Source organism: Chelonia mydas, chromosome 1, assembly GCF_015237465.2.
Source record: "Chelonia mydas isolate rCheMyd1 chromosome 1, rCheMyd1.pri.v2, whole genome shotgun sequence".
NCBI lineage: Eukaryota > Metazoa > Chordata > Testudines > Cheloniidae > Chelonia > Chelonia mydas.
The window spans coordinates 253,738,093-253,760,366 of record NC_057849.1 but is presented as its reverse complement, the minus strand read 5'-3'; the positions used below and the strand labels follow the sequence as shown (position 1 = coordinate 253,760,366).

General features: G+C 44.1%; 1 protein-coding gene across 15 annotated transcripts in view; it reads left to right on the top strand.

The window, feature by feature from the left end:
• Positions 1–22,274, top strand: part of RBFOX2 (RNA binding fox-1 homolog 2) — a 251,317-nt gene that overhangs the window by 117,214 nt on the left and 111,829 nt on the right. For 3 of the 15 annotated variants that reach the window (XM_043542679.1, XM_043542670.1, XM_007062651.4), the window contains exon 1: positions 17,357–17,779. The exons of 11 other annotated variants lie outside the window; for them this stretch is intronic. In XM_043542679.1, the coding sequence (XP_043398614.1) occupies positions 17,753–17,779 (27 nt within the window). In that variant the 5' untranslated portion in view covers positions 17,357–17,752. Of the gene's footprint in view, positions 1–17,356; positions 17,780–18,046; positions 18,145–22,274 lie in introns of those variants that run through there. One more of the 15 variants, XM_037880698.2, reaches the window with a different exon arrangement.

Here is a 22,274-nt window from a genome sequence, read left to right as displayed (position 1 = left end):
TTTTTCCATTAAAATTGTCTTCCTGGGAGTTATCTGTTTAGGTAGGATGATGAGTAAAATCCAGGCTTTGGTAGCAGATTCTCCTGATGGAATATTTCACAAAGTTATGATAATGCAGTGTGTCCATCTGAAATTTCTTCTCATGGCAATGTCTGAATTTCACCTGAACCAAACCTATATCCCAGTCCTTCAGCTGACTCTGTTTGAGCAGAACACGTGCTGTGAGGAGTTCCATTTACTTTAGCTGAGGTCTGTCTTCACTGATCTGATTGCAGAATCAGGACTCCTTGTTCTTCCACTTTTTTTCTCCCAAAGTCTCACAATGTGCCTGGGAAAGCTAGACTGCATAGATGGGGTGGGCAAAGAGCTTTGTTGTTATTTGGAAAGGATCCAAGCCCTTTCAGATTTATTGATGCGTTTAAGGAATTAATTTCTGCCCACCTTGATAAATACGTACCAAACCTACTATAGGCAGGAGTTCCAGTCCATTGGTATCTGCTCCATTGGAGGAAGATTACTATTATCATTTATGGTAGAGCCCTGGGTTTGGAGGCACAGTCCATAATCTAAAAAGAAAGTCTCCTCCTAGGTCTTTTATGTTACATGCATATTGATGACTTATAAGGCCACAACTTGGAGTTCAATTCACACTTTTTCTTAGAAGTACTCCCTCTACTTTGGAGCCTATTTACAGTTATAATTATTCTTTTTATACTACCCAAAGTGGGCTAGGTGCTTTCCTAATAATTAAATAAAACACTAGGTCCCTGCCTTGAAGAACTTGCAATGCCCTTAACCAAACTGGATGCTTATGCTCAGAGATCTGTCCTTCAGCTGTTAATTAAAACTCCCATTAACTTTCCTACCTGATTGCTGTTGTCTGCCAGTTTCCTACGGTACAGAGGCAATTCCATGTGATAGCAAAGGTTACTCTCCAGTGACCTGAGTGTCTTGAAACGTATTGCCTCTGCACATCCACACTGATTCTCCCTCTTCCCACCTCTTCTATTAAAATTTGTCGAGAGTAGGAAAATAAGTTGTTTGAGACTTATCCATTTTAAACCCAACTAGGACTGCCTACCTTACCTTCATAGTTGTGTTTTAAAATTGTGGTGTTGTACACACTTTCAAACACCATTTATTTTCCTAGTTTAGACAAATCACTGGTGTATTATAATTAAGTGTAGATGAAACAGTGAGGAACTGTGGACAGTAATGGGACCAGAGTATCCTATAACTACAGTTTAACCCTAGCTGTTAAGCCACATTACATTGGTTCCAGCATTACTCAGTTTGGCTTAGAATTCTTTAGAGTGGCAGAGGCAGTATATGGGAAGAGCTCCATTCATTGTAAGCACCCTTTGACTGACCTCCATGCCTAGACCCGGCATTTGTCCAGTAGTCGTTTGTAACAAAGACATTGAAATCTCCTGAGCTGTCTGACCTGTGTGCTGATGCCCAGACAAGAGAGATGCTTACTGGTCGTGGGCGCAGAAGTGCACATTTTTTCTCATGTGCCAGGATAGAAATGAGTGCATCTCTGAGCAATTTTGAAGATGATTTACAGAGCTAGGTGACAGTAACATTTCATACATCTCAGAAATGGCTTCATTCCCATTAGTCCCAAAAGCTGCCTCATCACTTCTTTCCTGGTAAAGCAGTGATCCCCAGGGAGTCTGCCTTGACTTGGAGGTGAGTCTGCCATAGCTGTGCTGGGAAAACTTGAGCTCGCTACTGGTCACTGGCTGAGTGCAGAACTTTTTTTTTTTTTTTTTTTTTTGGAGATGACAGCAGAAAGTGGTTACCTGTTGAGGGCACTAGAGCTTAGTGTCACTGCCTGTTACTGGTGCCCATTCACTTGTGTCAGCGATGTCACTTCTTGTGGGGATGCACACTTGGATGCTTCTCTCATTTGCGATATGTCTACACTGCAATCATGGGGTGTGATTACAGCTCTCACATACGTACCTGAGCTAGCTTAAATCTAGCTATCTTGAATGCTGGAGAAGAGAAGCCATGGGAGCATGGGCTAGCCACTCTAGTCATTAACCAGGAATCCGGTTGGGCTTATACAGATATCTCTGTGTTGCCACAACTTCACTGCTCTAGTACCAGAGCTAGCTAGATTAAAGCTAGTACAGGCATGTTTCCGTGAGCTGCAATCATACTGCATGATTGCAGTGTAGACATACCCTTGCTGTCACCAATTCTTACAATATTTGTCTCTAAATTTCAGAATTGCTCTTTGAATATTTCCTGTCTTGTGCTTTTAAAATCTGGTTTGAGGTTCGAGTGATGTGGAATGCTAATGTGCTTAACAAACCCAGAAGTAGGTATTAGACTGTAAAGACTTACTGTTAAAGAGATGAGTATATGGCAAGTTGAACATAATAGTTTTACAGGCATTGTCTTGGAAACCCAGTTAAACTGAGCAAAATGGCAGAAGATCAAATAGGAGGAATCTCCAGCCTCTTCTGAGAAGGAAAGGGAATATATAGTAACAATTTTTGAGTTTCCATTTCTTTAAATAATTCTGTTTCAATATCACATCCATTAACATCCTCCTGATATCTTGGATCACATCCATGAAAGCCAGGATGGATAACAACTGAGGTCCCTTATTAGTGTTGTTTCAGGGACTCTAGCCCTAATAACTTTTCAGATGTCTTGAGTGTATTTAAGGCTTGTGAACATTGAGGTGTCAGTAGCATTGGCTAGTCAGGCATAGCTCAGGCCAGGTAGGTACTATGCAAGCTTCTCCCTTATAGTTCTGCTAGTATACCTGATTCCTGACTTGCCCATCGTGCCAAATTATGTGGTGGTTTTGTGCAATAGATAAACTGTCCACTATGCGCTTTGTTGAGACTGCCCAATCTTCTTGCTCTTGTGCCCAAAGGAGATATCTAACGTTTCTAGATCTCTAAAGGTGAAAAAAAGCTTATACCCTAATACACTTTATTCCCTCATAGAGCACTCAGCATTGAGCTCTGCGCCCTGCAGTGTACTACTGAGCACCTCCTGATGTATGCTGTAGTTCAGTTGATATCCTCTCCACTTTAGTGTATGATGATCCCAAGGGCCAGATACAGTCAGGCTTACCTTAATTGCTCCAGTTTTTAGTGGATACTAAAGCTGGCTAGGAGATTTTCATCAAAAAGAGTTTTTGACAAAATTGGGAGGAGAAAAATTCATAACAATTTTTGAGAAAATGTTTTTCCTTTTCCCACCCAGCAGTCTAGTGAGTATGTTGCTAGCCCAGGAGATGGAGCCCTGCACTACAAATGAGGTGTAGTCCTGGTATGAGTTCACTAAGTCACCTTCTGGCCTAGCAAAAGCCACCTTCACGCACAGGCCATATAATTTGCATTGATACGGAATGGCACGTACAATGTCTAGATAAGGTGCTATCTGGAAATGTTATTCCCAGTCAGTTTGTCTAACACTTGTAAGAGCTGACTAGGCCCCTTGGTCTATTTAGCTGCTGTGGAAATGGGTACATACCACACCAGAAAATGCATCCTTGCTTGCTAGCTTGTTTCTTACCTTGCCCTAGTCTTTAAAAAGCATAAACATATTCCGAACTCCTCACTGGAGCTCTCATGACCCAGTTTAGCAGGTGCAGCAATTGTGTAGTTATTAAAGATGCCAGTTTGGGTGGGTGTGAGCAAGTGCACCAGCCAGTCCTCCTGGGATGAAGGGAACATGAACATAGTTAGAATATGTGGAGGGGAGAGTGTCAGTAGTGGGAATACAAGATGAGCCTAAGGATTATTCTGCTATCTCCAGAGGAAAGAATTTAGCATAAGACATAAGATTAAATTCTGTTTACTGTGAAACAGTTGGTGTGTTGATGTAATTTACTAAGTAAAGATCAGTACGGAGTGATCATTGTGCAACACAGAAAAAACCCCAGATGCTGTATGCACTCTGTCTCTCTGGCCATGTCTATGCAGTGTTAGGAAGCTATTTTAAAAACTTCTGTAGGAAATGATTTCAGGTACTATGATTGTGCCAGAAGTGTTGATACAGTAATAACTAACTTATGCTGGTTTGTACTTTTGAGTTAGCATGCTTTCCGTAGCCAGTGCTGAAAACAGTCTGGCCATGCTGACTCCAGCAGCCCAGTTTTGGGGAAGGGGAGAGATCTGATTTGACTGTGTATCAGAAAATGACCTATTGTTGACCAGTGTAGAGAGGGCCCTGGTCTCACAGTTTCTAAAAATAGTCTGCAGTCCTGAAAGCACTTGCACCTGTGAGTAACCCATAGGAAGTACTCATCATCTTAGTTACTCCCTTACAAAGAGTTTGCAGGATAAGGGCCAGAGTAGTTACCTACCCACACCAGTGTCATGAATCGTGTTAGCGGAATTTTTAAAACTTTCTCTCTCTCATTTCCTAGCGTGTCACATGGTAATGTAGTTGGAGCCTCTCTCTCTTCTCAAAGTGCGAAGTGTAATTTTTGGTATTAGGAGGCACAACATTTAACAAACTCCCTCTGCCATCTCCCCCAGTAAAGGTCTGTGCCACTGGCCCAGTGCTCACAAGCAACTCTACAGTAACAAGCCAGCCATGATGAATAGCCCTATAATAACAGCATTTTCTAGAATGGGAGTCCATGTAGCTCGATACTGGTCAATAAACAGTGCATATTTTTACTTTTTTGTGCATGAGAATAGTGGCTTGGTGCAGTGATCTGAAAACAGGTTTGTAATTTAACTGTACTTTTCTGAGGGTGGAGGGGAACCACTTCATCACTGAAGTGAATTAATGCTAGCAAGCCTAAGTGCATAAAAAGATATCAACTTTAAAACATTGCACTTCTGTCTGGAGTTATTTACCTAGTATAGTTCAAGTAATACTGAGGATAAAAAAAAAAATTTCCTCTATTTTTTCATTTTTGTTTTCTTTCTCCATTTCACAGCATTTTATGGATAGTAAGTTTCACTGTTTCCCCCTGTAAAACCAGCTGGTTTCTCTGTTGTTATGTAAGTCTTTTCACACAGCAATTATGGGGATAGAAACATTTTTTAAAAGTAGGACAATGTGATCATATAACCACCAGAATTTGTGGAGTGGGGCACTCGGGGGCAGGTGTAATACCTGAAGCTGCTTTTAACTCATTTTAAAAATGGAATTTTATTTTATTTTATTGTGGGTTCTGTTCCTTTTCCTGACCCATGTCGTAAGTTTCTGGGGGCAAGGATGGTCTCTTACGCTGTATGATGCCTAGCACAATGGGGCCTCTACAGGCTAATGGAATATAAATAATAATGATAATGTCGATGGCATCCCTTCAGCACTAAAATACTTTAAGGTTATGCTTTTGGTGAAATTCTTAAATGTAATGTAGCCTAGGTCTTTTTTTAGTTTAAAAAAAAAAAATGACCCACTATTGCTACCACTAGTTAAGCTCCATTGGTGGTAGCAGCAGTGGGAGCACAAGTGTCGAAGAGGCTGCCACTATTTTAAGCACTGTGTTGTGTAGAAGTTCTGTGTGTGGTTTAGGCAACATGAGGCTTAAAATGCCAGTAGCTGCAGAAGCTGTGTCAGCCCCACCACCACCACGAGTGGAGCTGCACTTGTGGTAGCAACAGTGGGAAACTGACAAAAAGGTATAGTGTAAATAAGTCCCCTGTGCTTTAAAGCTGAAGCACTTCTCAAATGTGTGAGGGCACCCATCGTTCTATGGCACTTTCAGATTAAGGTGCACTTAAATACTGAATGAAAAATGTTTTTCTGCGTAGATATGTTCAAAGTGTCCAGTTTATAAAGCACCACGCACATAAATTGTGCTGTATAAATCAGGTATTTTAAGCCTTTATAACTTTCAAAGTAATAAGTCAATTTTCTTCAAACTTAGCTTGATTTTTGCTTTGCAAGAAGGGTTATTGATATGCTAGATACAAAGTTTATAGCTTCATCTGTTGAATTGAGGTTTTTGCGGGTAAATTAAGATATTTGAAACACAGAGTAGGACGGGGGATAAAGCAATGCATTCTAATCCTTAACTATAGTGGTCACTAGTTTGAATACTATCATGCAGAAATCGTTTCACTGATCACGGAAATGCAGCCACCTTAGAGGTAGGACATAGCAGTTATTTAACAGTGCACAGAAACGCTTCATAAGAGTTCAAGATCAGAAGTGTAGAAAAAAATCCATAGCCAGTTAAAACAGTAGGGGGAATTGAGGTAGACACTGCTTTTGATCACCACAGCTTTGTCTCATTTTTTTGAAACTCCAAGGTCAGGGATACTATTACTGACCTCTCAGGCTGAGGGTTCATGGCGTCAAAGAGGAGTTTGGAATTGTTCACTATTTCCTAAGTGTTAAACAAATGTTTGAACCATTGGGTTCATGTGTGAAATTGAGATTAGTTACTTTGGAGTAGAATCCAGTGACATTTCATGTATTTTGTTGCTGGAGTTGTCCCCTTCTCTCTCTCTCTCTCTCTCTCTCTCTCTCTCTCTCTCTCGCCCTCCCCACTCCCTTTCAGGCCATGTTCTGTCTTCTAAATCACTGGTCAGTTCTCAGGTTACAGATAACACATATGGCATCCAGGGCTCTAAAAGGAACTTCTGAACCTGCTGGCCTTTGTCAGATTAACCCTGCATCTGTCCATGTCAGTTACACATCCAGTATCCTTTTGTAGGAATGTGTGTGCGTTTGGAAAAGTACAAGGGAGTTTCCTAAAACGGGAAGAGCAACTGGGTTTCCAGACCTAGCCGCCTTCCCCACCCCTCACTATCCCCTTTGCTGACAGCCAGAGTTAATCCTCCTAAGTTTGATTGGAACAGCTGAGAGCGTGCATCCGGCATGTTTCAAGGCCTCTCAGTGGATTCATGTTGCCCCAGAGCTGGGGCCCCATTCCCTTCACGCACGCCCCACCCCAGTGCTGGTTCCGGCAGCTGTCTCTGCCTGGGTTAATGCAGAGAGAGAGGTGTTAAACGATACAAGCATGTATTCTGCCATGAAAGAAATCCCTTCACTGCAGATATCAATGTGGCTTCTCTCTTCTCCCCCCTTCTGCATCACCAAAGAGTTTTGCTGTGCTAATCCCAGCACCTGTCCCTGCCTAGGACGCTAAGAAGGATCTCTGAATAGGGGGAGAAACGGTCCCATATGCTTTTCCCTGTCCTGGATTGGGAGTTTTCCTTCTGACGCACCTAAAGCCCAGAACTTATGCCCTTTCCTAAATGCTGCTTGCTTCCTCCCATCTCTGTCTGTTACTGCGAAGTGCCTATGTTCCCCTCTTGAGTTGCAGGAGAGTTGTCAGCTGAGGATTCAGTTTTCAGTTCAGGAATCCCAATTTAGTAGCCTCCTCTCTACCCCGTGCACTTTGGCTCTGCAGTGCTGGATACCACTGGAGAGGAGAGAAGGGGGGCTGATCTGAACTGAATCAGGCAGCTCCTTTTCATTTTCAGCTGAGCCAGTATCAACCTGAGTAGACCCAGAGTCCTGAGCCAGGCATTGCACAGTGCTGCCAGAGTCCTTTGCATAAGACTGTAAGACGGAGACGCAGATTTGGAGCTTCCAGTTCTCTGCCTAGCTGGTCTTTAATTGGAGAATCTTTGGCTATGTATGGTGTGTATTGTATGGATTATCAATACCCAGTTGTCCAGGTAAGCAAAAGAACAGTTGCAAATTAATAGCCTCGTCGTCATTTCCATTTATTCCTAAAATATGCTTAGGTGTGTGTTTTATGGAAGGGTGATAGCCTTCTAAGCTCTGCTCCTCCACGTGATACTGATCAGGCCTCAGCTTTTCAGGGGCTCTATACTGAGCTTTGCTGTAGCAGGAACTGTGAGCTTTACTGCTTGGGGGTCCTATTGAGGGGTTTAGCATTAAACTTTGGAGATTCAGTTGTTCCAGATGCAGTTTCCTGGATTATTATTTTTTCAAGAAGGGTGGGAAATGGTTTTGAATTGATAAAACCTTCATGCTCTGTGAACTGAGTCTCTTTCTTATTGGGTGACTCATTGCATCATCTGGGGGCAGTCCATTTCAGAGATGGCAAGCAGCGGAGGGAGCTGCTTCTCCCGCCCCTCACTTGTAACTAACTAGATTTTGTTAGGTTTTGTGGAGCATTTGCCTTTCACTTCTGAAGATCTGTGTTAAAGTCTGCATTAGGCTGTAGGTGTGATGACTTGATGGTTTCAGGCTAGTACTTAGTGGACATTTGTCCACTTTAAAACAGGCTTGCTGGCCTGTGTTCAGAGGAGAGCCTGGGCCCGGAATATCAATGAGTACTCAGACCTGTGGTGTGCCTGAAGAGGTCTGAAGCAACAGGTCAGAACTGAGGTGCTTCTGGCACAGCTATGTGGAGAATGGTATACTCTGCATCATGCCTATCTAGCCAGCTCCAGCAGCCCTTCATTTTCACAAGCACTAAACTCGTCCACAAAATTTAACAAACAAACAAAATAAAGAAACATTGGGCGAAGATTCTGTGCCCTGAGAATGCCCAAATGGCCACTGAATAGTCAGTGTTTTGTTAGGTTATTTTGCATTGGGGTTCTTATTACGCTACGTGAAAAGAATCCGCCACCAGAAGTGTGTCTCTTGGTTGTTAAGATTTGTCCCTGATAAATGTGGTTCTTTGCACTTGAAACTTTTTATCTGGCTCTGGTCCAGCTGGCAGGTTTGTTCCATCTCAGTTTGAGCCAGCACAGAAATGTACATAATGGGATGTTAAAATCGAAGAGTGTGCTCTCTTTCGACACCACCAAGGGAGAATTACAGGGATAGCAAAGCAAAATTAAAACTAACCCTGGGGGCACTTGAAGTAAAGAAATGGGGAGTGAAAGGAGAGCAGCAGTTGATTCTATCTGCCCATGGTGTATTAGCCTTTCAACCATGGTGGCTAATTTAACTGCAAGCCAGTTATCCAAACCAAAGGTTAGCCCTTGCTTTATTTGTTCAATGTTCATAGTGTAATTTCAATGCCTGACTTCACCTTTGTCACCTGCAGTTGAATCATTCTCCTCCCAGCCTCTCTTTCCCTTGGAATTGAATGACATGGGCTGATGGAAGTCATCAAGTGCATTGAGGTTATAAAGGAATTTAAGGATGGGCGGAAATGCCCAGGTGTGATGCGGGGCCCTGTAGGACAACAAAGCATGTCTGTTTAGCCACTGTGTGAGACAGACAGGTTAAATTTCCCCATGGTTACTTTAGAATGCTGTTTATCCAACACCAGAATGAAGTTCTGCGTGCATACTTGCACCAAGATGCACACAAGATGATGAGAACTTGTAAGTACTGGTATCCAGATATGTTTTGTTTCGGTTTTTAAATTTTTAATAAAGTTGGTGACTAGGAAATAAGGACCTGATCATACAGAGCTGGGTGTAGGGCAGGGAAGTGCTATGTAAGGTTCCCACACAGCTCTGCTTGTGCACCTCTATCACATCTAGCAGCATCCCCAGTAGTTTCAACCTGGGGCTTTTCCTAAGTAGAGACTGACTGCCAATTATGCTAAATTATTTTGTCGTTCTATGGTGTGCTCAAATGAGATGCTAGGTGGAGGCCCAACAATCTTACTTTACTTGACTACAAGGCAGTATTTGAACCCAGGTCCCCAGAGTGAATGGACGAAACCGACTTATCCCATGGATCTTGTTCATCTTACACAAAGTTCTCCCTTGCTGGTTCCAGCAGAGCACAATGAAGAAATGACTTATGTTAGCGTGCCTGATCCTCACCTCCACGGCTTTCTCGAAGGTTTTGAAATTCTATACTAGATTCTTATTTGACATGTTGTTTTTGTTTGTATTGGTCAAAACCCCTAAAGAGAACCTTCCTTTCTTGCCACACCAGAGAGTGCATTGGCCCTTGGGTGGCATTCCTCTTCAGTCAGGGCGGAGCAGAGATGGTGGATTAGGGTGGATGTATACCAAACAAGGGAATTAGAGTCTCTATCTTGTGAAGAGTTAATTTGGGTAAGAGGTGAAGGCAGCAGTTGGGCACCACTATGGGTGTGCCCCTTGTTCTGGCACATGTGTAAAGCGGTTGTACCAAGGAAGTGACAGGATGCAGAGTGCTTGAACAGCAGGGTTATGAGCAGTTGCTTTGTTTTCAGAGGTTGGTTTTGTTAGCAAACATCTCTAGGAATTTGTAAGGTGAAAATCTAAATGGATCAAAGGCATGACACTGCCCCAGTGATTGGGGCTGTCACCCCTTTGTGTTAATGGCTCCACAACATGAACGTTTGTCTCTGAGTTGACTGTAAAAATGACCATCACCTCACTTGTTCGATACATGTGATTTATCTGTTGCAGTGTACTAGAAGATATCATGGGTTTATGAGTTACAGCAGGGTAAATGCATGAGTCAAGCTGGCTATTGGGCTTGGGAGGCTGACTATACTTTGTGGGGCAGGGTTTGTTCTCTAGGTTTTCTGGGTAGTATTCTGGACAGATGTATGGTGAATTGTGATACACACAGGACTGTACACAGGAAACCAAGTACTCTTAATATTTGTAGGAGGTCGATTTGGATTCGTTTCTATTCCTGTCAGTGGTGTCTACCCCCATTCCCTTTGTAGAATTTGCAGTGGCAGTGTTTCTCTGGAAATGTCCTTATCTCTAGCATGTTGAATGTAACAGTTTCTCTCAGACATGGCTGTGGCTGAATAATCGTGTTTTTGTGATCTCCAGATTGCAATATGGTACATGGGACTACTGTTCAGAAGCACTTTGAAACTGTAGCTTGTGCTGAATATGCCTTTTTGCTTATTTAGCAGATATTGCCATAGGCAGCATATTATATCAGTGCTCCACAGACTGCATTGGCTTCTTATTCACTTCTAGGTTCAATTCAGAGTGTTGATACTGACCCTTAAATCCCTATGTGTTTTGAGGCCTGGTTAACCAACAAATTGCCTTACTCTCTCTGTCCCTTCACAATATTTTAAATCAGCTGAAGTGCCTAGGTTAACATTTTTTAAATGTTGGGGGCTGACAGCAAGGTGCTTTCAGTAGAGGACTTTTGATTTTGGAGTATACTTTTTTTATTGATTCAGTAGAGCCCATTTTAAGCCAATCTGTTCTCTCAAGCTTCTGCCTGAGGTGGAGAACTTGGGGAATATTTGAATACTGAAATGTTAAATTCTGAGGCTGAGTTTCTAATTTTAGTTAAAATTGTCTGGTTAGAGATAACTGCCAAAATTGTGCTTCACAATCTGAGCTTTCTTTTAAAGAAAGTCTGTTTCTAGCCTTTACAGTTTCAGAGATAACTTTGGAAATCCAAACAAAATATAAACCAGTGTAATGTGCTATGCTTGAGTCTGCAGACATCCTGAAACAATAGCTTTGAGAGGCATGAACTGCCCTATTCACCTCTGTCAGGGCCCTGAGACTCAAGAGTTCTGCAGCCATGGAGTTTGGCTCTTTTCCAAGATGTCATTTTCCTGCAACTGCCCCACCTGACATGTTGTTTTCTGCCTCCCTGCCCTGCCAGGATGTGCCTGCCAACTACTGCCTCTTGCTCTCCAACTTTATTTCTGAGAGGGAGGTAATTGGATTACAGTGCATGCTTCAGGCACTGTTCCACTCAAGCAAGCAGTAGATGGTGAGGAAGCCAGAGCACCCAGAAGTAGTGTAGGCTGGTGAGCTAGGCAGCTTGAAGAACAGTGCAGCAGCAGCAACCTAAAAAGCCAAGGAGGCAGGTCAGTTTACAGATATTCCCCCCCCCCCCCCCCCCCCCCCCCGTGCCTGCTTTCACTGGTAAACTTGAAGATGGTTCTGAATTTGGGCTCCTGGACAGCATTGTATGAGCCAAGGTCAGGGGAATGGAGCCAGGCCACATATAGGAAATAACAGTGACAAAAACAAAATCCCCTCAAAAATAATTATAGATGAAATTTACTCTAATAAGTATTTCCCATGATAAACATGATATGGTAGTGACTATCTATGGGTGATTTTTCTGCAAAGGCTGGAAGCAACAATGATGGGTTGAATAAAGTTATGGGCAAGTGCAGCAGGGGTTTGGACATGAACCAAAATGGTGAACGATTAATGGAAATCTACAGTGTGAATAACTAATGGTAGATGGAACAATATTTCCTCATAAAGAAATCCATGGAGTGACATGGAACTCCCCAGATGGTACTACAAAGAACCAGATAGATCATTTCTGCATTTTAGGAAAGTTTTGCAGCTCTTTGGTCAATGTAGTTGCTTTATATTGCTAAATTGAAGATCAATTTAGAGGATGAAGAAAGTTAAAAGAAGACAATGCATCAACAGTGCACAGGTAAAAGATTCAAATGCAACAAGTGCCTTTAAGCTTGAGGTGAAGAACAGGTTCAGTGTTCTAATGGAATCAACTGATGAAAACGAAGTAATTGATATTCTGTGGGAAAACTTCAGTTTGTGCTATCTAGAAAGTGCAAAGATAACTCTAATGACAATAAGAAAAGGAGTACTTGTGGCACCTTAGAGACTAACCAATTTATTTGAGCATGAGCTTTCGTGAGCTACAGCTCACTTCATCGGATGCTGTAGCTCACGAAAGCTCATGCTCAAATAAATTGGTTAGTCTCTAAGATGCCACAAGTACTCCTTTTCTTTTTGCGAATACAGACTAACACGGCTGTTACTCTGAAACCTGTCTAATGACAATGAAATCTAAAGGTGAAGAATGGATTAGCAATGCTACATGGGCAGCAGTGGAAAAGAAAAGTAATACAAAGCAAAAACACATGCATGCTAAGATATGTGAAGAGACAAGGAAATAGTGCTCCCGGGGGAATTCTGCGCTACTCCGTGTGTGCATAATTAATGAGCTGTGCATATCTTTAATTTTTCGTGCAGAAAAAAGCTTCTGCTGAAATGTTGCTGTAGGTCCATCTTGTGACCACCGGAGGGCGCTGTGGCACAAGAACAGCAGCAGTTCCCAGCGGAAAATAACTTCTGCAGTTCCGCCTTTTGCCTACCAGAAGGTGCTGTGGTGATAGAACAAAGCAGCAGGTCCCGGCCAGCTAGGGAAGAGAGAGAGCCAGTCTTCTTCGCAGCACCTGTCAGGTCAGGTTGGGAGAAGGGCTATGGGGAGGCAGACAGCGTGCGGTGCTGGGGATGACGGTCAGACAGGGGCTCACAAGGGCTAGTGGGAGAGGACAGACTGGGGCAGGGCCTGAATGGGAGTGGAGGCACAGGGCCACAGAGGGGAGGGAGGTGCAGGGCCACATGGTGATGGGGGAGAGGGTGCAGAGCTAATAGGGATGGGGTGGCTAAGTGGGGGCACAGAGACACATGGGGACAGGGGAGTGGCTGAGTGGGGGCACAGAGACACGTGGGGATGGGGGGAGTGGGTGTCTGAGTGGAGGAGGAGGGACACATGTGAACAGGGGGTCCAAGGACACATGGGGGTGCAGGAATACATGGGGATGGGGCAGATGTGCCTGACTGAATGGGAGAGGCTAGGAGTCAGCCAGGGTCTGCATGGGGGAAGCTCCCTAATAATCCCTCCCCACCCCCAAAATTCTGTTCCATACTTTTCCCCACGCATACCTAACATCTCTCCAAGTTCACACCCGGGCTCCTTCCCAGCAATTTACTTCCCTCTCCCTCAGCTCCTCCATTACCCCTGACTCCCCCAAGCCTTTGCACTGCTTCTGAGTGGTGTGGGAAATACGGTTCTATATTGTAGTTTAAATGAATTATTACTCAGCGTTCTGTATTAATATGCTTAAGGAATCTATTTGTCAATAAACTGTTCCTGAATCTTTTTTTATTGTCTGTATTGTTACAGATATTTGCTGACAGGTATTTTGAAATAAATGACCAAAAATAATTGAAACTGGTGTGATTATATTGTGTTGTTTTTGACACAATATGCAGAATTTTAAAATATTGTGCACAGAATTTTTAATTTTTTGTTGCAGAATTCCCCCAGGAATAAAATAGCAACAATACAGAATTCTAGATGAGAGACAGAAAGGAGAGCCAGGAGGGATACAGGGCATGTACTGATAGAAAATATTGAGAGGCTGAAGATACTAGCCAAAGAGGTGGCTGTATTACCTTGTATAAGACAATCAAACAGCTAACAGGAAAATTTAGCAATACTGGAGGCCCTATGAAAGACGCAAATAGGTAGACTCTTAGTACAGAAGAACAACAAAGGAAAAGATAGTCACAATATTTTCAGGTTGTTTTAAACAGATGAAGACCAAGCGAACTACTAGAAATATGTGATGAAGATTTACCACTGGAGCTTGATATTGATTTAGGTGATATTAAAGTGGAAGACATTAGAAAAGTCATAAGTAAACTCAAAAATGGGAAAGCAGCTGGAGAAGACAGACGACAATACTGGAAGAGAGATGTTTAAAGCAAGTGATGAAACAACCCTCTAGACTTGTGTTTTTGGCTAGAATATGGAATGAAGAAAAGACCCCAATTCAGGGGAAGAGAGGCCTCAGAGTAAAATTGCCATAGAAGGGTGATCTACCTAATGGCAATATCTGGACAGGAATCACATTACTTTCAATGCCTGGGAAAAATCACATGCCACATCATCCTTCAATGTTTCAAGGAACAAATAGATCTCCAATTTATAGAGGAACAAGCAGGTTTTAGACCATTGAGATCATGTACAGACCATATTGTTTTCAGGCATATTATAAAACCAAGTGTGGAGCAGCAAGCACCTCTTAAGATCAATTTTATAGATTTCCAGAAGGCCTTTGACAGTGTACACAGAAACAGTGTCTGGAGAATTATGGCATATTAGGGAACACCAGCAAAAATAATTGGAATAATCAGTTATCTATATGATGATGCCGAATGTACAGTCAGAGATGGTAACATTAGTCAATGGTTTGCAGTGACACCTGGAATAAAGCAAGGGTGTATTTTGTTAACGCTGTTTGCACTAGTCATTGACTATGTCATGAGGAAAGTAACAACAGAAGGCAAATGAAGAATTTTGTAGACAAGTGATAAAGCACAATTGGATTACCTCATTTTGCTGATGATAGTGTCCTGCTTAGTTCAACACATTGCTTAATGGAAGAGAAGACACAACAAATCTTAAAAGCAGCAAACAACTTTCATAAACTTGAAAAGATTTGGAAAAGTAGCATAATGGGCGCCGATACGAATTTTAAATACTGGCATCATGTCTGTCCTCCATATGCAGCAGAGTCATGGAAATCTACAACAGAGAGAAAATAAGATGATCAACTCATTCTAAGTAAATGCCTGCAGAAGATCTTCAGAGTACAATGGAAAAGAATTTCTGATGTTGCAAGCAACTCGAGCAGAGCAAACCAACCTAAAGCATCAAACGTGGTAATAAGATGATGATAGACATATTTAGGACATGCTTTATGGATGCCACTGAGATGACTTCCACATCAAGTGGTGATTTAGGTGCTGCCTGGAAGGAGGAAAAAAGTGATCTAAAGAAACATGCAGAACAATAGAGAGAGAAGCCAAATGCATCAACATGACACTCAGAAGTCCAAACAGACCAGCAGAAGACCAAAATAAATGGCGGAAACTGGTGGATGCCCTATACACCTGAGAGTGTAGGAGGATAAAGAAAGAAGTATTTTCCAACCGTAAGCCATAATTGTGTGTTAGCATGAACGTGAATGGATGGGGATGAAAGAATGAACAAATATTGTTGCAGGATTTAGAGGTTGTTTCGGTGGAATTTGCTCCCATTTTACCACAGAGTGCATGGGGTCTTGGGTATAAGATATTTTGTTTGAAGGAGTGGCTTGCACAAGCACCGATTTTCCACCCCCATGCCACCCCTTCCCCCAAGGCCCCACACCTGCCCTGTGTCTTCCCACTCCGCCCCTCCCCCAAGCGTGTCCTTGCTCCTCCCCTCTCCCTCCCAGCCTCCCTCCATGCTGCCAAACAGCTGTTTGTGGTGGGTGGGAGGAAGGGGGGAGGTGCTGATCTGCGGGGCCCACCAGCAGGTGGGAGGCGCTGGAGGTGTGGAAGGGAGCTGATGGGGAGGCTGCTGGTGTGTGCTCAGCACCCACCATTTTTTCCACGTGGGTGCTCTAGCCCCGGAGCACCCATGGAGTCGGTGCCTATGGTGGCTTGGAAGGGATTTGGTGCCCTGTTGGTTTTATTCTTGAGGAGAGGTGAAAGTGGTACGATGATAAGGAAGGATGGTTCAGTGGTTGACACTAATCTGGGATTTGGGAGACTTAGGTTCAATTCTTGGTTTGCTACAGACTCCCTATGTGATCTTGGGCAAATCAATTGCTCTCTGCCTCTCTTCCCTTTCTGTAAAATGAGGATTATGGTATCTCACATGGGGTGTTGGAAGGATTAATATGTTAAAAATTGTGGGGCACTCAGCTACTGTGGCTAAGGGGGCCAAATAAACACCTAAGATAGATGGAGGAGCCTGGGAAATAATTCAGTGATGTCCATAGTATGAAGGAAATACTGTTAATGCAGACTTTTTCTTTGGCATTGCATCCAGTTTCATGTGTAATCTCTAATCCAGTCACTTTAATTTCTGTGATGGGAGGTCTGTGTAAAAGTATCAGACTGTCAAACAATAGCTTTTCAGATGTGATCTCACATTGCCAGGCTGTGTTTGATCCAGGACTCAGGTTGGCTTGGTGAAATAGAAGTGGTAGTTCCCTGGCCTAACATGGAGCTGTTTGAAACCATGGATACAAGTGGGCGTGGGTACAAGTGATTTAGTTGGGGGTTGGTCCTGCTTTGAGCAGGGGGTTGGACTAGATGACCTCCTGAGGTCCCTTCCTACCCTGATATTCTGTGATTCTATGATATACAGTATTTTAGTTTCACTTTCATGGGTCACATTTTGTCATATTGGAAAAAAAGATTTGTTTTGTTCTGTACGATACTTTTTGTTTCCATACTGCTAGATTTCTCTCTTCTTCCAGATGTGCCCATTGTTTAAGGATCAGATAGTTTTCAATGCCACCTTTACCCTATTTGTTTATGGGGATTCTGCAGGCCTTACAGGGGACACACCTCAGGAAGTGTGTGTGTTGGCAGTTGTGCCTTGGTTACTGTGGGGAATCCTTGCCACTTAAATACCAACTTCTAGGCACATTAGAAATATGAGACAACATTGTAGGCATGTGCTTGACTGTAAATAAATATTTCATATGGCCAGCTGCAACATTTGTAACCTTCAGGGCTGTGGGCTCTTCACTGTGAGAGAAATTGTACTTGAGGGGAAAACCACCCTGTGCAGTTCTCAGGCTCGTTCTGTTTCAGTGATTAGCCTACCTCCCTGGTGCATCTCCGCTTGCCTACATGGGCACCCGCCCAATAGCTGAGCGCACACATGCCCATATACACACACCCCTCCTTTCCCCCAGCCCCACACACAGAGCGCGCACACTAGCTTCAGAGGCGCAGCCTCCAAAAGGCCTCTCTGTGTCTCTGAGTTGGATATGTCAGCAGGCCAGGCGGGGATGGAGGAGGAGGCGGGACCCTGCTCTGATTAATTACCTTAGGCATTCGGGGGTGGGGCTTCCATCAGCCATCTGGCTGAGATATGGGAGGGAGCTTGAAGGGGAGGGGGGGGGGAGAGAGAGAGGGAGAGGCAGCCAGAGAGGAAGAGAAAAGAAAGGAAGAAACATTAGAGAAGAAAGGGAGGAAAACGGGCGAAAGGGAAAACCCCACAAGCTCGTAAGAGCCACACGAGGGCAGGGTGAAAAGCAAAGAGCCAAGGAGGTTCTACCACATCCGGCTCGAACGTTTTTTTCCTCCCACTTGTCTCTACTCCGGTTTGGTTTATGGAGAAAAAGAAAATGGTAACTCAGGTAAGGTTTGTGTTCCCTGCTGCTGTCTACTCTGTCTCCCCCTGCAACTCTGAATAGCGGGGAATTAAGAGTCTTCCTGCAGAGCTCTCGCCTGCTGGAAAAAGCAGCATTTAGTGTGCTGAGCTGCAGGACGATTGAGCTGCATGTGTGTGTGCAGCTACCCCCTCCACCCCTGCTCCATAGCAGATTCCTGTTTCCTGTGCTGTGCAGCTGCAGCTCAGGAAAGACCCTGTGGGGATTTGTCTACCTCTTTGTCTTGATGTTGAGAGGGAGGGAGAGGGACTGCAGAGGTACGGAGGGATTCTCACAGAACTGCCATGGAACGAGGGGTTTCGCTTTCCACGTTCACAGGAGATTTTGCATGAGTAGGTTACTAGGGGGCTGGACCTCACTCCCTTTCACCGCTCCTATTTTGGCTTGGGAGCTGGAATTTAACTCCTTCACTCAATGGCTGGGGTGTCTTGTGGAGAGCAATTCATTTTTTGGCTCTGTTGGCAGCACAGGCCCCAGCAGATGGGGGTCCTCTGCGTATTTACGGGGCAGGGGATTTGAAGCCCCTTGTCTTCAACAACTAATTTAGCTTTTCAGTGCCCTCTAGAGAGCAGAGTGCATGGGGGGGGGGGCATATGTATATCTTCTTTCAAGCTAGGCTAAATCTGCATTTTAATGGCTTGTTTCTGACAAGCAGAAAGGTAAACATCCCCCTCCCACCATGTCCTCAGGTGGCTCTGCTGGTTACCCTCCAAGCGATGGACCCTTCTTTAAGGGATGTAGAAATGGGAATGGGACGGATTACAGTTTAGGAAGGAGAACGTGCTTGTGTTGAGGGCAACTGACATTTGTGAGGGAATTTACCCAGGGTCTGGAGCCATCATCTTTCTCCCACCCTGTGAGGGGATTTAGTCGGACAGTGCCCACCTTTTAAGGCCACTACTTGTTTTAGGATTTTTTGGCATGGAATCACCAAGTCGCCACCGTAGGGAGAGGGTAAGGAGAGGAGGAGGGAGGGAGGAAGTGGCATCGCAGGAGCTGGAATCCTTTACCGTTTGACATTATATAATGCCCTGCAGTGCCATGCAGAGCTGGAAACCTTTGGGGGATATTCCCAAGGGGAGTGGGGGTGGAGGAGAGGTGTAGCAGAGGGAACTTTTCATCAGATCTGGGGTTGGTAAATACTGTTTTTCTTTGGAGCTTTGCATTATTTGGAAAACATTCCAGTTTCACATATACACATCCATTCTTTGCTCCCCTTAGCTCTAACTGGATACATGTTTGTTATGAACATTGCTGAGACTGTGCCTGTCCCAACGCAAGGGGACATTTCATAGATATTTAGCTTAGTATGGGACAGCCACAAGAAGTGGTGATACTAGCTTTGACCCCTTCATTCTCTCTCGCCTTGCATTGACTGTCAATGGCTAAAAGATAGGAAGGTCTCTGTCCACTCTAAGGCATTTTTGAGAGCTCCCAGTCCCCAGCCCTCTCTTCTGCTTTCGCTGTCATAGTCGGCATCTCCACAGTGAGCCCTTTCATTCAGACCAGGGTTTCCAGTGATCTCCTGAGACTTTCTGCCTCCGTGTAGTTACTGAATGGTCCTAAAACTGTGCCTCAGCAGTCAGTGTCCAGTTGTGTGTAGCTGTAGTGTGCCTGTAGAATGTGCAGTTATTGTACAGTTGTATGTACATAGCCTGTGTTCCTCCGTGTATGTGTGGGGAGAGGGGATACCATGTTTGTGTGTATGTGATGTGTCCTTATTGTGTGTAGTTATTGTGCACGTAGTCTGTGTCTATATTGTGTGTGTGTGTATGTACAGTTGTGCATGTGTGCCCCCAATTACAAGTGTATACAGTAAGTGTGTGCATATGACCAGAAAACCTGAGACGGAACGTAGGCATAGAGATATGCAGAAGCTTGGAAGGATAGGATTCTTGTACAATGTTGAACAGAAAAATTATAAACCTATCAACGGGTTCTGGGGACACCCTAATAAACCAGATGGGGGAAGTCTGGCCTATTGCTTTTCCCAAAGAACCATTAATTCACAGGCGTGTGGGAGAAGATGTCAAACTCATGAATTACTAGTCTTGGTTGACCTTGAATTACAATGTCTTAAGTGTGTGTAATTTCAAGGATACATTTGCTGGGTGTAAGTTGCATGTTTACGTTCTGATATGAGAGAAATCCAAATTAAAATAACCAGAAGGGTCTGAAAGCTCAGGCTTCATCTTTCTCTGAGGGTCTCTGAATGATTGGTATCGATTTACTCAAATGTAAGAACTGTGGGGTAAGTTTGTCCATTAAGTACTGCCATATTTTAGGGAGACTGCATGGGTTGCTTAAAGTCTGGCCCTATATGTTACTTTGCTGCAGGTTTGGGGAGTTACATGGTCTAGAATGACAGGTTTCAGAGTAGCAGCCGTGTTAGTCTGTATCTGCAAAAAGAAAAGGAGTACTTGTGGCACCTTAGAGACTAACAAATTTATTTGAGCATAAGCTTTCGTGAGCTACAGCTCACTGAGTCCGATGAAGTGAGCTGTAGCTCACAAAAGCTTATGCTCAAATAAATTTGTTAGTCTCTAAGGTGCCACAAGTACTCCTTTTCTTTTTATGGTCTAGAATAACTTGGCATACAGAACAACATCCTCGTCCACGTTATTCTTACTGAGTTGTCTGGTTCTGTGTATTGTAGTGACCCTGTTCAAAGCCTGTGAGTGAAAGCCCTGTTTATTCCAGTGGGACTTGGAACCTTTATGTATGAAAAGCAAGTGATTTGTGTTAAACTTATAGCAGTCTCTTTGTGTAGAGCTGTCATATTCACACACACTGTCTGCTGCACACCCGCTTTTTGGAACATCTCAGAACAGTGTAGTCTGGTTTGCTATATTTTAGGGAACAAGCTCCCCAATCTCCCTGGAAGTGCGAGAGTGAGATTTGATGTATGAAGGGCCATTTAAAAAAACAAAAATGGGAGGAGATCGGGGCTAGAAATAGTAATGGGTAGAAACAGGAGATTCTGGTATGCTTTTAAAATAGGAAATCAAGATTGCTAATGAGAATTTAAGCTCCAGTTCATTAGCAGAATGTGCCCTGATTCCCTTAATCCTTAATCAGTGAAAATGAGTATAAACCAGACCCAGTATGTCATGTGCTAATTGCAGATGAAAGGGAAAGTCTTGGGTGGAGAGGAAAAGATTATATGTTAAAGGGCTTTTCTCTCTGCAGTGCATGGTAAGATTGCTAGCTTCTGTGAAACACAAAGCCCTCCCTTTCTTGGACAGCCCTGTGCCGTGCTGGCATTTTCCTTAGAATCTGTTTCCCATCAGGGCTGAGAGAGGGGGAAGGTGTTGAACATCTGGGAAAAGAGTAAAGGGGCTGCTGTCCCTTTAAGGAGTTCGGTAAGCCCATGTGGCAGCAGGCAATTCTGGAGTGTATTCCTTTGTAATGAATCACCCGTTCCATTGTTTGCTCCCCCCCTCCCCTGTAGCTTGGAGGGATGGAGCCTTTCACCTGGGCTGCTGCTTGCTCACGGTTCGTGTTCCTAGGTGGGGGGAGGGGATGTTTGCTGTAATTAAAGCCAGACACAAGAGAGCTGCTTTCTTCGAACTGCAGTGCCCCTTTTTCTCTCTCAGCATGTCATGGGGTAGGGGGTGGCAGCTCTGCATTTTGTGGCGAGCATAGGCAGTAGCATCTGAGGGTCTGGCATTCTTTTTCGTGTGAGTCCTGGATCTCCTTGTAAGATTACTAGTCTCCATTTTGTGACACCATCAGAAGTGACTTCACTCCATTCTCTGCCAGCATGCCCCCTCCCCCCCAGCACCCCTCTGAGACTCCAGCTAGCACCGTTTATCTTGGCACGGGCTTGACTCACTGCGCTCTGTCCGGGACTCAGAGAGGTGGTGGGGTTTGTGGGTTTGAGACTAATTTATGTTCCTGTTAAAATGGACTAGCAGGGGCCTCATTTTTTCCAGAGATTGTTCCTTCCCTTCCCCCTTCTATAACCCTTTCCTTTCCAGGCCCGCGCCACGCCAGTCTGAGACACAGCCCTCTGCAGCCAGAAGTTGCTCACCCAGTCTCTGCTTTTTTTGAAAACAATTCCAGAGCTCCTTAAATGGAGATCGTATTTGAATCTGAGCAGCTTTCTGACTCATTAAAGGCCTCTCTCTGTATGCCCATCTCATTCCTTTGCCTCAATCTCTCTTCCTATCTTTCCCAACCCACTCTTACCAGATAAAATGGACCTCCTTTGTCTGAACTGTCTGTAAGGAAGACTCAGTCCTAGGACAACTCTACTTTCTCTTACACTGTGTGGTGAGATTCCCCCCCGCCCCCCCCCCCCCAGAGTTGTAAGCTGTCAAATCCCTCTTTCCCCCCTTTAAACACCTCTTCTCCCCCCTCTTGTATGGTGAATGGCTCTAAATTCTCCCTGTTCCTTCACAAGCGCCCCTCCCTAGATGATATTACTTCTCTCCTCTAGCCTGCCCGCACCCTTTTTGCT